Raw genomic sequence first — 16,071 nt, 5'->3', positions numbered from 1 at the left:
AAGTTCTATACTTCATACAAACTTTTAACAAAAATAAACTGCACCCATGAAGATATACATACAAATAGTTTTGATACCTTTTTATCAGCTTGATGGATTTGAAGGCCTCATCCATGTCTCCAGCAGTCAGATAGTAGCTGAAGTTCAGCATGGCATCCTGGGTGGTGCTATCACAGTCCCCCAATCCAATGAAATCTCTCATGGGTCTTCTTGCAACCATCTGAGGGACTGTTCCTGAGCCAGACTCTGATGCTCCCTTCTCAGCTTCTCCCAGCTAAAAGGAGAAGGTTGTCATATAGGTATTAAGCAGGCTGAAATTTACTCCTTTGTACATGTAATTAATTACACTATTTTCACCACAGTCCAAGTTTTTTATATCTGCAGGACCATGATCAATAGTGACAATAGTTGTGAAGTTTCAGAACATCCTAGAAAATGCCACCAAAAATTCCACAAAATATGGAATGTCATAGAAGAGATTAGCATATTGCAGTGAACAATCACAGCATGCCAGTGATCACTGGAAATTGGCAACCACAGAAAGGTAACCTCCTTTTATTACCATCATTATTATTACTATTATATATATATATGTATACTAATAGTACTACTATTATAATAGCAACTGTTAAATTCACAGCTTTCTGAAGATTTCAGATAAGCATGTCTCCAAGTTTCTTCTCAAATATTAGTCTGCTGTTCTGAAATTTAACTATACAGACCAAATTCTTTTATCCTTGCCTTCATGTAAATCTTATGAATACTGAAGCTCGGGTTTAAACCCTTCCCCTTACAGCTCTAAAGCTTCAAGCCGTTCTAAAGCTTCAGGGGTACTTTCATCACTCACTGAAAGGCAACTCAAAGCAATTCAATCATTATGCAGAAAAACAATAAAGTCTCAATCCTCAATGTCAAATGATCTGTCTGGAGTGTAATAAGGAAACTTTCCCAAGCCAGGCACAGAGGAAGATGATCTGAGTCATAAATGATGCCAAAGTCCATGGACACTTTCCCCTATCTCCCCCAATTGTATAGTTATAGAAGATAATTAAATTTTAAGGTATATAGAAACCACTAAAAATTGTATTATATTATAATACAGTGGAAGTCCTGGGTACAGTAAACCACAGAAATCAAAAGCACCCATCTGCTGTTTGACTAGAACTAGAATTTCTGGAACCAGGAGAGTAGAGACATTATGGTGAATAAGGAGAAACCCTGGAATTAAACTTGCTCAACAAGGCTTGTTGCATCAACTTGATTTGCTGTATTTAAAGCAGACTCTACTGTTATACTAAATTAAGTTTCCCAAATGAATACAAGTGATGTGAAAAGTGACTGTCAGAAAGAGACAATCACCTACCAAGAAAATGGAAACAAGAGAGGAGCAGAGGATGAAGGAAGAGGACCAAAGCAATGCAGATACTTACAGGTTTATAGAGACATCCCCTCTGAAAACACAACTAATGGCAGCAATAATCCATACAGAGTCAAAAAAAAAAAAAAAAAAAAAAAAAAAAAAAAAAAAGAAAGAAAAAAAAGAAACATAATATCAAAGTAAAATAGCATGAGATGTGATGGAGAAGTGTTAAAAAGAAAGATTGGAAAATGCAGCATATCACATTTGACCTTTCAATTTAAGGGAAAAAGGAAAGTAAAACACAGTACAACTCTAAAAGCTCAGTCTTCACAGGAAGACTGACAACAGGCAGTGCTTTGAAGGGGAGAAATTGCAAAGTGATGCTCTGAATCTTAACATAATGAATAGATACATTCTCCCTATCTAATAGTGTTACCAAACTATGTGAGGATCAGAAGTATCACTAATATCAATTTCTGGTAGATTTTACAAAACTAAATACAGTAAATGGGATCTGTTACACTCCCACTGTCCCTACAAGACAGGAACAGAGCAAATCATCATCCTAGGAAGCACTAGGAAACTCAGGTCATAACTTCACCAGAAACCAATTTGTAGGTAAAAGGCTGCAGCTTGCCCAGTATGCATGGAATTATGTAGGGTATTATTTACATGAGATGCAAACAATTTTGGATTGAAATTCCAAGCTTTAGAACTTAGAGCCTGCATTCTTGGCATTTGCAGCACACAAGCACTTGTTGCTGGTGCAAGATGACTATTCTTACTCTCTTAGGTATTCTTGGAGATTAAGCATTATTCCAACAAGGAAGTGAGATACTTCTGCCAAAGCCAGTATGAAATGTCCTATCTGACAGCCTACCTAAATCTCACACACACACACCCCTTGTACTTGCAATAGGCACAGTGACTAGATAAAGTAGAGTTTTTTTCCGTGTCCCTTTTTCAATTGTGTTACCTGGTAATTCCTGTTTCTCTTACACTTGTCACATTCAGTTCACAATACCCATAAAAAGCTATCTCATTACAAATTCCACAACTCTGTGAAGCTCATCTGCAGCAGAATTATCTTTATGTCATTTTTACCTGTGATGCACCCCTGCCATTGGAGTTGCTCTACCTACCCCAGACTCAATTTGGTTAAATTTGATCCCTATACAGTAGAAAGTCTGAATTTCTGGAAAGGGAAGGAATTCTTAGAGATTAGCTCACCTTTTTTGCAAAGTAATAATGTGGCACCTCTATGCCCAGAAGAACCTGGTAGGATGAAGGCAATGGAAAGCTGTCTTGCAGCAAAAGGCCATGCTCTTCAGTGCTGAAGAAGGATATAATCCAAACATCCACCTAGAAAAGGAAGCAAAGCACTGTTTTGTTTTTATGCTCCAATATCTTTCTTTCTTTTTGTTTCTATTTTCCATATTCACTTGTCAGAAGCTTCTCTTGACAATAGTATGTCCTATACATTCAGACACACAGCTGCTGGGAGGGCAGAGCTGCAAGCTTCCTCCCTACAGTGAGCAGCCAGCACCTCCCTCTGCATTCCAGACTGGTCCCCCTGCAAAGGGACTTCCACCTCTGCCTCAGCAACCAGCTTTACCCAAGCTTTTTTCTCAATTCTTTTTCACATAAAGAGAGAAGCCCCTGCCCACAGATGGCTGCTTCAGGCATGCCTCTGAGAGATCTGGCTCAGGGCAAAGAAACAGAATCATGGAATAAGATAATCACAGAATTGTTTGGGTTTGAAGGGGCCTTAAAAAATATCTAACTCCAACCCCCTGCCAGGGTGGGCACTAGACCCACTAATTCACTAGACCAGGTTGCTCTAAGCCCTGTCCAACCCAGCCTTGAACATTTCCAGGGATGGGGCAGCCACAACTATTTTCAACTTTTTTTAAAAAAAACATATTATTCCCACTGTAAGCTCATCAGCTCACTGACTGCTTTGAGCTCCCAGGAAATATATAATCCATTCAAAAATAGTTCCTCTAACAGTTTAAGTATTGACTTGACTCTAGTTAAAATAATATTTATTTCCAGCAGAAGTGAATCAGATTTCTCATTTACTAAAGCATAAGCAGACAGTAAAAAGTTTCATTGAATATGGGGCAAAAAGTAAGTGGCATTCCTTTTATATCTTTTTTTTCAACTTTATTTAGAAGCCAAGCATTTCTAATTTTTTTTTGCATGAGGACTATTAAGTTGAATTGTTCTTTTCTTTGCTAGAAGACCCTAGCCAGGCCTTTTGAGACATCCCTATCCCATTTCTCTTTTTTATTTTGATCTTCTCATGGTTCTTCTAAGGTCATTTTAACCAACAAAAGACAAAGAGCTTTCTATCTTTAATTTTAGGAGATGTAGTTAAAATAAGGCACAAATCTAAAAATTTGAGATTAAAATGTATGTTTCAAATCAATGGAATGTTTATGCAGGATAGGCAGTTCTATACAAAGTGGTAAGGAGCACTACAACCACAAAAGCAGGGAAAGGGGAAGAATTGTGTGATAAAAGAAATCTTGATTAGATTACTTGTGATCAATAAAAATTAAATATTTTTTCTAATGTAAAGAAGACCATAACAGATTGTTGGGGAGAATGAAACAGGGGAACCTTATGAATGTGATTGTTTGGCAGAAGATTCTGAAAATATGAAGCCTAGAATCAAAGTAGAAATGAAAGCCTGCTTTGAGTCATGATGCTGAGTACTAGTTACTATATAACCAAAGAACAATAGCCTAGCCAGCTAAAGGAGAATCCCTGATGATGAAATAATGTCCTTCTGCTGATAGAAAATCCAAAGGTCAAGAAGCAAGGAAAGAACTTGTAAAGCTTTTAGAGTTTAAAATGCAACACTGTATGTTAATATAGAGATGCTCATAGGCTGTATGTAAATTTTTAGTGGGTGTATCTCATAGTGATTGGTTACTGGGAATTAGAATATTCACTACAGAAAAAGATATATTGGATTGTAACAAGAACTTCGTGCTCTCTTAGTTCTTACCCCTCTCTCACCTCTTAGCCTTTCCCGACCCCTCTCCCTGCTCCTAGTTTCTCCCTCCCTTACCCTCTTAGTTTTTCCTCTCTCCCTCTCTTACTCTTACCCTCTTGGTCTTTCCCCCTTACCCCTCTCTTGTCCTCCCCCTCTCTGATAAGCCTCCCTGGTTCCCTGCTCTCTCTCTGTTGCTCTTGTTTCCTCCCTCCCCATCTCCAACCTCTCCTCTCCTGCTCTCCCCCCGACCACGTAGCCGCCGAGGCTGGAGGCAGACACGGGTCTCTCCCTCTCATTGCCCTTACAATAAATTGCTTATACCTGAACAGCTTGAGCCAGGAGAAGTCTCTTACTGTGAGCGAGTGTTATGAACACCAGTAACAGATAATTTGAGAAGTCCCATAAAAATGTACAATTCCTCTCCAGAAAAGCAGAAAACTGGAGGGAGTGGGTGGAAAAGTGTATTTCTCTGTTCACCTTAACAGTAACATCCCTGTTATTCTATCAAGTTAATTCTTGCTGCTAAAAGTGGACTCAAGATATAAAATCAGCTATTTTTTAAAATTACAAACTTCGAGATTATCAATCCACCCAATAATGTCACCTGAATAACTGTAGTCCAGATACAAGCTTGTATTAAGATCATTCCCAAAATTGTATCACAGCTAAAGAAATCCCCTCTTTTTCTTCCTCAGAATGTGCAAGCTCTGCCCAAACCAGAGAGCTGCCATAGAGGGACTGCCTGAAACACAGACAGCAAACACAGGGCTCACAACTCATTTTTGCACCTAGTAATGTGTACTACCCACTCCTACATCCTTAATGAATCACAAAGGATTTATTGCTTGGACAGGGAGAACTCTATGTAAAACAAGATAAAACAAATGAAAAAGACCATACTGTGCCCTCAGTCTGGTTTTCCTTTTGGTCAGGAGGTTGGAAGCCTGTTTCAGGAATTGCTTCACATACAAAAAGTCTTGGTTCACTCTGGTCCCAAAAATGGCGAGCAGGGATGTAACTGTTCAACTCTGGATACTCCACTACAAACCTATGAAGAGACAAGAAAAGGTGCAGAAAGGGAAACAAAGTAATTCCAGCCCATTCTGTGCATGAATGTAAATAAATCTCCAGCCAAGGGATCATTGTCAGTTATTTATACTCTGTATTAGAACATTAACCAGATACATTTTCCTGACTCCTAACATTTTACACATGGCAATGACATTGCTAGTTTGGTCTTTTACACTGACAGTGGTGACAGGACATAAAGCACTTTGGTAGAAAAAAAATTGGTATTGCCTATAAAAAGACGTACTCAAAATCTGCCTCCCCTGACATTGCAGGTCCTACATAAACACTTGAACATCCTTCAAACTATCTACCTCAGTGCCTGCTGCTGATAGCCCCTAACACAGGGGCTACCTCAGCTCTGTCTTCAAACCATGGAATCATTACAATTGGAAGAACGCTCTAAAATCACCAAGTCCAACCATGCACCCAGCACCACCACCTCATTCACCACTAAACCATGCCCCAGAGTGCCATGTCCACACATTTTATGAACATTCCCAGGATGGTGATTCCACTACTGCTGTAGCCAGCCAGTTCCAGTGCCTGACAATTCTACCTGAAGAAATTTTTCCTAATACCCAACCTAAACCTTTACTGGCACAACTTGAGGTCATTTCCTCTCATCCTATTGATTGTTACCTGGAAGAAGAGACCAACCACCACCTACTGTATGTCAAGAATTCTGAGGCACTGTGAAACAGCACATTAAGCACAAGGGCTTCTCCTGCAGCCTCGGGAAAGCCAGTCTCTGTCAGCAATTTAAATAATAACATCTTGCCTCCTTTGGGCATTTCAATTATTACTTCAGTGCCAGCCATATCAAGACTACAGACATACAGAATCACACTATTTTAGCAATGGCCTAGCATTCATTCTTCTGAAAAAATGTCAAATTATTTAAAAGAGAAACCAAAGACATCATTAAAATATTTTCTCACTTGCTGTCACCACTGAAGGGTGGAATTTGTGGGGAGGATTGGAGTAGGACTAGAGGGCAAATTGAAAGAGACATTCAAACAGGTGCAGAAACCTAAGTCCTCTCCCTGCCATGGAATTCACAATCAGTAAACTGCATACCGAAAAAACAGAATTTTTGTAAAAAACCTGGGAGTGTTTAGATTTTGTCTCAGGAGGAGGGAAAGAGAAGCAGAAGAGGATTATTAACACTTTCTGCTGATTTTACTCACTCTAATTTGAAGATCCTTTAAAAGAAAGCACAGATAAATGGATTATTCACACAGACACTAACACTCAAACAGTGAAACAGCACTCCTGGCTTGGGTTGGCCTCTGTTGGGCTACACAAGATACTGCACTTGGAAACAACTTCCTCACTTACTCTAGACTGCACTACTGCATAACTAACCAGGATGTAAGACCCCAGATTTGCATTGGCCTTAGTTTTTTGATAAACTGAGTAGTTTCTTCTGGCTTTCAGTGATGTGGTAGGTTGGCATTTAGGAAAAAAAGTGGGAAATATCCATGGAAGTAACTCCTCTGAGAGAGGCTGTTGCGAGTCTCTTCTCTGCTTGAGACCTGGACAACAGCTGGTCATTTCTGAGAATTAACAACATTCTTCACCGCTGAAAAGTGAGATCACCTTTGTGAATACCACCTTTTAAACCTAAGCCTGGGAGTTTCTGTCTCTATTTCTTTCTGGCCTTGAAAGGCAACAGAACTCTGGTACAGCTGCTCTGCTCCCCCGCGGCCCTTATGGGCCGCACTCCAGCGGCTCCCGAGTGGGGGATGGAGACTGTGGGGTGGCAGAAGTCCCTTTCCAGAGGGGCTGAGCCTCCTCGGGAAGCTCGCCGAGCCCTGTACAGCGGTGCTGCCGGGCCAGGCCGGTCCCTGGCTCAGCTGAAATTCTGCTGCCACTGGGATTCGGCAGAAACTGCCGAGTAAGGAGAGGGGAAGCCATCAGCCCGCAGCGTGCTGCCTCTGAGTGCTAGCCTGGCTGCTGGGATCCTAGCCACCCTCCTCCAGCACAACCACTGAAAAAAATCCTCCATCACAAACAGCCCGGGCTGCTGCCCTGGCAGAGATCACATCACCATCCACGAGATCTGTGCAAGGTTTAACCCTTTCACTACTCAGATGAGACCTGCAGACTTAATCCCCTCTCCAAAGAGAGGAAAGTGGGAGCAATCAACATGTAAAAAGACAACATGAAACATCAAAATCAGTAAAGGAAGGAGTCAGCCTAAGATAGAAGAAGAATGAGGAGATGCTTTAATAAGCTGAAATATTCTTTTGGTAGGGCCATGGAGATGGACAACAATGTTATGAAAAATTCCTTTAATTCATGAAAGTATTGGGGGGAATGAACTATTCAAATTGTAAATCTGAGCAAAAGTATCGATTGATGAAGCTAAGCAGATGGTGGAGTAGCTGTGATCCCATGAGATGCTTGAGCAGAGAGAAAGAGAGGTGAGGGCTGATGAAGACCCTTTGCCCCAAGGGAGAAAAGGAGAAAACCTCTGTTCCCAGAGATGATAATAGAAACAGATAAAGAGAACCTTTGCCTTTGAATAACTCATCCTTAAAATATTGCCCTTTGAATTCATGGCCCATGAACACACCTTAGAGTGATGTGAAAATGGGAGGAAAGTATAATGGCAGAGTTTTTTCCAGGGGGCTGCCAGACATGGAAATGAAAAGCCACAGGAAAACTGTTTTTCTTGTGGAGAACTCTCCATGGAATGACAAGAGAAAACTCCTCTCCCATAGAGACTTATGAAAAGACTATTGTATAGTTGGTATTGCTTTAACATCTCAGGTTTTGCCTCTATGTTGTCAGTTGGGAAAGGAAAAGTTTGGGTGGGGGGGGTAGAAAAGGTTTCTGAAAGTTTTATTCTGGTTTCTTATTCTTGTAGTCCTGTTAATAAACTTTCTTTGTTCCTTTTAAGTTTTGAGCCTGTTTTGCCTTCTCCTAATCCATATCTCACAGCAAGAAATAAGTAAGTACCCTGGTGATTCTAGCTAGAGCTAAAACCACCACATTATTTGGTGCATTGGCTGGAAAACGAAAATTAGTGATTTTAAACTACTACAAGTGGTAAGGAGAGTATATTCCTATTTTTGCTTGTAATACCCATAGCAGATAGTTGCTAAAAAGCAATCCACCTGTTCCAATGCCAGCTTTTCTTAAGAAAAATACAGTCAGAAAAATTATTGTAGAATCAAATGGGAATTTGTACTTTAATATTATACCATATTTTCACAAGCATTTCTACTTCACTACTTTGTGCTGCTAGGATTTCTAATGCACTTCCTACAGCACAGTTTGCATGAACAGAAAGGCAACAGGTCTAAATAGACACCTCATAAGTTTTTTACCCACACAAACCAAATTTTATTATATTTTAAAAATACCTTTATTCCTACAAGGACCTCCACAATGCCCTCTTCTCAGTTCCTATTATATAAACTTTTCAAGGAAGGGTAGCTTTCCAAGATTTTTCTTTATTTAAAGATCTGAATCCTGATTCTAGTGGTGTAATACTTCTGTATAAAACCCCTTACACCCAGCCATCCTCTCCTCAGAGATCTCTTTACCTAGCTGTGGCTTCCAAAGTGCTAGTAACTCTCCCTGACTTCCTCTTCTATGAATTTGTCCAATATCTCCATAAGCCCTTCCTTCATCTTCTCTACTTCCTTTCCAAAGAGTTCCTTGGCTCAGCTGCATGTTGGCTGAAGAACTACCTCCTTACCTCCTGTTTATTTTGAGCTTGCTTTCTGGGTGTGTTGATTTGGTATAGCCTTGTGTTTGGCTGTGGGGCAAGGGGGGGGGGGGTCACAGGGGTGGCCTCTGTGAGAAGCTGCTAGAAGCTTCCACTTTGGTCCAATTAGAGAGGTTGGTAATACCTCTGTGATAACACATTTAAGAAGAAAATCAAAACACCACACAGGCAGTTTTCCCTCAGGGGTGGGGAGGTGCCATGCTGGCAGAGCCCATGGCAAGCCTGCCTGGCCACCTGGCTCTGGGGGTAGAAGGGCAGGGGCAGCAGTGGCTTCTCCTTCCCAGTGTCCCACATGAAGAGAGGCATTAAACAGCACCTGCATTGCAGCAGCCACCACTGCCTACGTGATGACAGCAGGGCTGCCTGGCCAGCAGTGAAAGCATGATGAGCAATTCCCCAATTGCAACCTAGACAGGATCAACTTCTTAGTGCTGTGTGATCCTGCAAGAATCTTTGAATTATTGCAACTTGTTGGCAATGGTACCTACAAGTAGGAGTTTTTTCTAGTCAGAGAAGAGAAGGAAGTGAGGACACATGAGGGAGAACATGGCGACGCCAAGGTCAGTAGAAAAGAAAGAGGGGGAGGAGGCTCTCCAAGTGCTGGAACTGAGATTCCTCTGCAGGCCATGGTGAGGACTATGGTGAGACAAACTTTCCCCTTGTAATGCATGAAGTCCACAGGGGATACAGAAATCCACTCGAATCCCATGAGAAAAGTGCTGCTGCTGGAGTGGGTGGATGCCAGAGAAAGCTGTGGTCTAGTAGAAGACCTGAATAGAGAGAGTGAGAGAGCCCTTGCTTCCAAAGTAAAGCAGCCTATCCTTCAAGGACTGCACCCCACGATGAGTGACCCCATGCCACAACAGTTTTGAGAAGACTGCCTGTGGGAGAGAACCCATGGCATAGCAGAGGTAAGAATCCTCCCCCTGAGTGAACAGAAGATCATCTTGAGTGACAAACTGACCAAAACTCCCATGGCCCTATCTCCCTGCACTGTTGGTGGGAAGGAGGGATGGGCTGGCAGGAAAAGAGGTGTTTTAAGGGCTTGTTTTATACTTCTTATTATCCTCCTCTGACTCTGTTAATAATAAATACATTTTATACCTTTAAATTTAAACCCATTTTGCCTTTAGAGTGATTTTCTCACAGTCCTTATCTCAACTCATGAACCCTCTGTTATTTCCTTTTTTTTGTTCTTCCCTCCTCTCTGCCCAACTGTAAAGACAAGGTAAGCAAACGACTCTTGTGGGTGCCTAGTGTTTGGCCAATGTCAAACCACAACACTGGGACCTTCATTTGACACTACCTAGCTCACATTATTGGAATAGACAGGGATGCAGCTTGATGGGCACACAATTCACCAATGTTAATTAGTTCTTCAGAAATAAATAATTAAATTCATACAAGCTCCTTCCTAAGACAGAGGAATGTCAGCATTAAGGTGTGCTTTTCTCCACAGGGCAAATTTCCATCCTAAATCCACCATTAATGCTTCTTGAAATAGAAGTTTCTTACTTGCCAATGCCTTGTCCAGCAGAAAGGTTCTCTCTACCATGTCCCTGTTCAGCCTTGAAATCAAAGAGCGTAACTTGGTCCATTTCAACATCATAGAAACAGATCTTGGAATCGATGTTCCCATCTGCCTACAGGAAAGGAAAACAAAGGTTGCTGGAGCATGCAGTCAAAAAGAAGAATAGGTATGCTTATCCCATCTGCTTCATGCTCTCAGCTTTCTTTGCTGATAATCACATAAGTTCTTTCTTACTAAGAAATATCAGAAAATTCCTGGCCGGTTTTCTATTCCAACAAGTCAGCCTTGGATTTCTTTGAAATGCTATAAAGCAGCTTTTGTAACTGAAATATTCTTTTTTCTGGATTGTTCCCAACACAGAACAAAGCCTTAAGAGACCTTAATTAATGCTGGGACATAACACTTCATTACATGATTCAATACACTGCCTGGACCAGGTAGGTTTATTTCTGAGAAGTGATTCTTGCGTCCTCAGTAATCTTGACCCACACCTGTCTATGAACCAATGGACAAGTCCCAGACAGTGAGTGAAGAGCTGTGCCTCACCCTGCTGACAAGGATGCTGACTTTGCTGCCATTAGCATTGCACTTCACAGACACAATATCTCTGCAGCCAGGGAGCAGCTTGGATAAACTCTTGCTGTTGCAGTGTACTTTTGCCTCCCTGTGGGAAGGAATAAACTTCAATTATATGGTGGCAAGCAACTGGCAATATGCATCAGCCAAAACATTTAGCAAATTATGGGTAAGACTTCTAAAAGAAAACTATTTTGACTGTATGACACCACTGCCCCAGACTCCCTCTCCAGAGGATTGCTGCCACTTCCTTTCTTTCAGGAATAAGTTAACAGGCATTCTTTCCTCAATGAATCAGCAAGTGCTTCTACAGGATTCCCAAAACATGGTGTCCTAGGGTGACTTTATGATGCTTGTATCACCAATCATCTGTTCTGTTTATGCTGGATATTAAGTTCTGCACCTTTAAAACTGGTTCTGAGAGCAAAGGAAGGAAAGAAAATACAGCAAGAACATCTGACCAGAATTCTGAATTCAGATGTCTGCTTTTCCTACAGAAGTTAACAGTACCATGAATGTTGAATAGAGCGCATCACATAAAATTTCTGTGCATGGAAAGCACACTGTGGAGCAGGAGCAAAGAAATGTCATTAGCAGGGCACATTAACATATTTTATTATCTCAAAAAAATCTTATTGCTGTATAGATACAAACCCAGTAATCAGTTAGCAACAGAGGACAAATCTCATGAAACAAAAAAATGCAGTAAAAAGAAGTGACAGTAATTTGAAGTGACAGCAATTTAGAGCTATAATACAATCTCATAAAAAAATAATATTTGATTCTATGAAAATAACATTTGTTCTAAGCCAACTATGGTGCCCTGAAATTAAAGTGTCATAATTTGAGAAGGGATATTTTCAGTACCAAACACAAAAATTTGTCATAACACTTATGAGTGAAACTCTTTTTTTCTCACTATCAGACATCATAATCCAATATTTATGCTAGTTAAAACCTGCCCAAATCTAACAACCTTCAAACTGTCTCAGGTGGAATGTGTATGATCCCAAACCAAATAATTTCCAGAGGGCAACTAACTAGACTTTAGCATTCCTGTGGTGACAGCATGCACAGAAGAACAGAATCTGTTTCACTCTTCAGGCTTTTCAGCTTTTCAAAATTACATTTGTCATCAGCAGCTAAATTTTCAAAATGAATGTCAGGTTGGTGTCTTTTTTATGTTTGTCAGTATGAGAGTACAGCAATGTTTGAACCAAGTCACGCAAACTTCTTAACCTAAACAGGAAGAAGAACAGAGTCTCCACAGTTCTAGGTTCACTTTCTCCATATATTCATTGAAACAAGTTTGCTGATTTATGAGAAGATAGACCTGATTTCATTTCAGCTCTTTTGAGATTAAGTTTTGTTCAAGTTATCAGAAGAAACATGGGACATCCTTAGCTTAATATTCCATAAATTCTCCACACACTTTTAAATGCACTCAAATATCCCTCATGGTATCCTCTTTTTAAAATCATCATCATCATCAATGACTTGCCTAATTACTCCCCAGTTCCTCCCTTGCTTTAGAAATAAGCCATCAGCTCACATAGCTGATTGATATTGTCTGAAGATTCAAAGGGAATACTGCTTTTCATCAAATAAAATACAGATAAAGATTCCTCACAAAATACAAGCTTAACTGTAAACAGATTATTTTTAAAGCTTTATTAAATACCTGCGTGAGAGATCAAAGATTTTCAACTGAGTCAGATCAGTTCCCACAGCCAGGAAATTCCCACAGATATCCAGGAGGCAAGGATTCCCCTCTGCTTCAGAGAACACCAGCAACTGTTTAACTGTGCCCTGGGAAGAAATGTGTAACACCAGGTTTGTGTGGCCAAAGCCTCACTAGAAGGGACTATTTTGTCACCAACTTGAGTCACAAATTGCTGAACTTCTGTGTTAGATTAATCACTCCAAGCAAATTGGAGAAACATACACACAAAATGTAATCTGTGTTTCAGGTGTGTTCATAACCTCAAATAAGTCTAAATTTAAAGGCATTCTTCTGCAATAATTTCCTCTTTAGTAACACAAACTTTACCAAGTGAAAGACATACAGAAATATCAGGTCCCTGAAGGTCCTTAAATATATATCTGTAAAAAAAAATATACTATATGTGATGAATCACACCCATTCTAAAATATAATATTTACTTCCTAAATAAAATGATGTGTCATAGAACTCTAATAATTAGATTTCTCTTTTTAGTTCTCACAGACTAGCAGAGGCTGCAAAGGTTCACACAAAATGTGCAAATGGTATTTTTCATTGTCTTGTAAGAATATTCAGTATGATCATCTTCCTGAAAGTAATATATGTATTTCAACTTGCATGCACTTTAGATCGTCTTCAAGTCTGTAAATATTTATTAGTTACATTGCAGTAGTGTTCAGAGTCACAGACTTTTTAAAGAACACAAAATGTCAAAGATCTTTCTGTTGAAATACTCAAAATCATTTTTATTGTGAGTACTGCATTATGACAAGGCAGAGTTAGTAGATTTAGAAAGATCATGCACTTTACTTTTAAGCTCTAACACCAGTCTTTGAAAACAACAAGGCCTATTTGTCCCTTCATGGTTTACTCAGTCCTCACCTGCCAGGTGCGGACCTGGATCCGATACGGTTCCACTGTGTACAGATTTTCTCCATGAACAGACAGAACTGGAGAGTCACAAAGGAAAGAGCCTGGAACAATCACAACAAAGCCATCATTATAATAAATATGTTCTGTAAGAAGAAAAAAAAGTAACTTATAGCACACAATTTCCACCATCTTGCACCAAATCCCTTTTTCAATCTGTCACTATTGAATCCAAATTCCTTGGTGTTTTAGCCTTCTTCCATACTGCCTCTACATTTAAAAGCTGAAGTTCCCATTGTAAACAGGTGTTGGTACTCTCTGTCCATGTATACAAGTGAGAGGAAGGGCAAGAGTTGATATGGGGAGTGAAAGAAAGAAAAAAAAAGTGCAGTGTGAGGTACTGGTAAGAAAATTCACTTTTTCCTTCAGTGAACTGCTACTGAAGAGGGATAAGAGAATCTCTGTCAGAACAGTGGCTCTGCAATAACTTCAGGAGTGGTGTAGACTGGTAGGACCATGGTCATAATAAAGCAATGATTCAGCATGGAAAAGTTTTAGAATATATCAGTAAATATAGATAAGCCAAAAAACCTTAATGATTCTAAAAAGATAAATCCCAAGATCTAGGATGGAATTGATAGAATTCTACATCACTTATTTCTGAATGCAGAAATACTTTGGGAGAATTAATAATTTAAAAAGCTAATCTACTCCCCTTGGCACTATATATAGCAATTTATGGGACAATTTCTCCTGAGAGCTGGGACAAAAAGCCTCCTTTCCAGTTCCTATGTGAGTGCTATGTAACCTTGATTACACTTTTTCTAAAGTGAAGGAAAAGTGTTCAATAGCCATTGCCATATCTTATCTGTAAAACCAAAAGGAGCCACAGGAAAAGACTGCTCTTCTTGATCAACATCAATGGTGTACTTAAAAATACACAGAAGGAAGTAGTACTAGCCTCACACAATGCTTTGTGCAAGGCCCTGTATAATGCAATTTAGCTACATCAGATAAAAGTTCACTCAGGCTCTGAGGGGTTTTTCCAGTCTAGAAGGTGTCCCTGTCCATGGCAGGAGGCTTGAAACAAGGTGCACTTTAAAGTCCCTTCCAACCCAAACTGTTACGTGATTCTATGATTATAGCGCATCAGCTATAATGAATGAACATATAACTTTGGAAGAAAAGAAGCATTCCAACTCTGACCAATGTTTTAAGTCTTACCTGCACTTCTAAAGGCATCTCCTGAGCACTCAAAGACAGCCACTTGCTTCCCATTCCAGAATACTACAGCATCCTAAAACAAACAAACAAAACACCAAATAAATATACATATGTAGTTCCTTTTGGAAACATGCAGCAATTCATGCAATAATACAGCAAGACCTCCCTACAATAGCTACCAGTTACTAGATCTTCTGGACATTGGGTTTGAAGGCTTTTAGTAGCCCAGAAGTTCTCTGGGTTCTGGTGAGCACCCTAGAGAATTCCTGAGTCCCTGTTTGATCTTAAAAGAAACGAGCTCCACCACAGCACCATTGCTACTGTCACAACAATACCTTCATAACACACTATGTTGAGTATTAAAAAAAAAAAGGCCTATCTTAAAGACTTAGGAAGTTTGGTCTCTATAAACCTAACTAGGCAACTGATTAGGCAAATAAATGAAAAATAAAAAAGCAACCGATCAACCTTAGTAGCAAAGACTCCATTAGCATTCATATCAACACGAAGGCTGTGAGTGATTCCTGTGCTGAAGATTGTCACATTGAAGAGGTTGGGAGACACCTGTACCACGGCCACCTGCTGATGAAAATGTGCCAACATGGCCTGCTCACTGAGGATCACCACAGAGCTGATGTTGTTCACTGCCAGCAGGTTTTTTCGGGATCCCCACTGTAATAATGGAAAAAGAAAAACCACACAATTTCATCTCTGGTCTTGAACTGTCACAGCAATTTCCCAAGAGAAATAATGTAGAGAAAGACAGAATAAATATCTTTATACATATGCAAAGTCGAACTATCTAAATGCCAACTATGGGGAATGACTGGGAAATATTACAGATTCAAACTGGAATCTGTATTAATCAAACTATTATGCTCGTTCCTGGTTTAAAAGACATGTGTCTGCCAAGGAAGGCAGGAAACTTCCTGGATTGGAAAGATGGTCCTCTCCCTCCAAATTATTATAACTT

General features: G+C 40.0%; 1 protein-coding gene across 9 annotated transcripts in view; it reads right to left on the bottom strand.

Annotated features, from left to right (window-relative positions):
* Nucleotides 1-16,071, bottom strand: part of IFT140 (intraflagellar transport 140) — a 90,128-nt gene that overhangs the window by 43,073 nt on the left and 30,984 nt on the right. For 8 of the 9 annotated variants that reach the window (XM_019008231.2, XM_033517927.1, XM_033517928.1 and 5 more), the window contains 10 exons: nucleotides 15,567-15,770; nucleotides 15,099-15,171; nucleotides 13,887-13,978; nucleotides 12,963-13,090; nucleotides 11,252-11,369; nucleotides 10,690-10,817; nucleotides 5,265-5,412; nucleotides 2,591-2,722; nucleotides 1,431-1,463; nucleotides 78-274 (listed from right to left, as the gene is read on the bottom strand). In XM_019008231.2, the coding sequence (XP_018863776.1) occupies nucleotides 78-274; nucleotides 1,431-1,463; nucleotides 2,591-2,722; nucleotides 5,265-5,412; nucleotides 10,690-10,817; nucleotides 11,252-11,369; nucleotides 12,963-13,090; nucleotides 13,887-13,978; nucleotides 15,099-15,171; nucleotides 15,567-15,770 (1,253 nt within the window). The remainder of the gene's footprint in view (nucleotides 1-77; nucleotides 275-1,430; nucleotides 1,464-2,590; nucleotides 2,723-5,264; nucleotides 5,413-10,689; nucleotides 10,818-11,251; nucleotides 11,370-12,962; nucleotides 13,091-13,886; nucleotides 13,979-15,098; nucleotides 15,172-15,566; nucleotides 15,771-16,071) is intronic. The other variant, XM_015642612.3, reaches the window with a different exon arrangement.

Source organism: Parus major, chromosome 14 (genome assembly GCF_001522545.3).
Source record: "Parus major isolate Abel chromosome 14, Parus_major1.1, whole genome shotgun sequence".
Classification (NCBI taxonomy): Eukaryota; Metazoa; Chordata; class Aves; order Passeriformes; family Paridae; genus Parus; species Parus major.
This window is presented reverse-complemented; position numbering and strand designations above follow the sequence as displayed.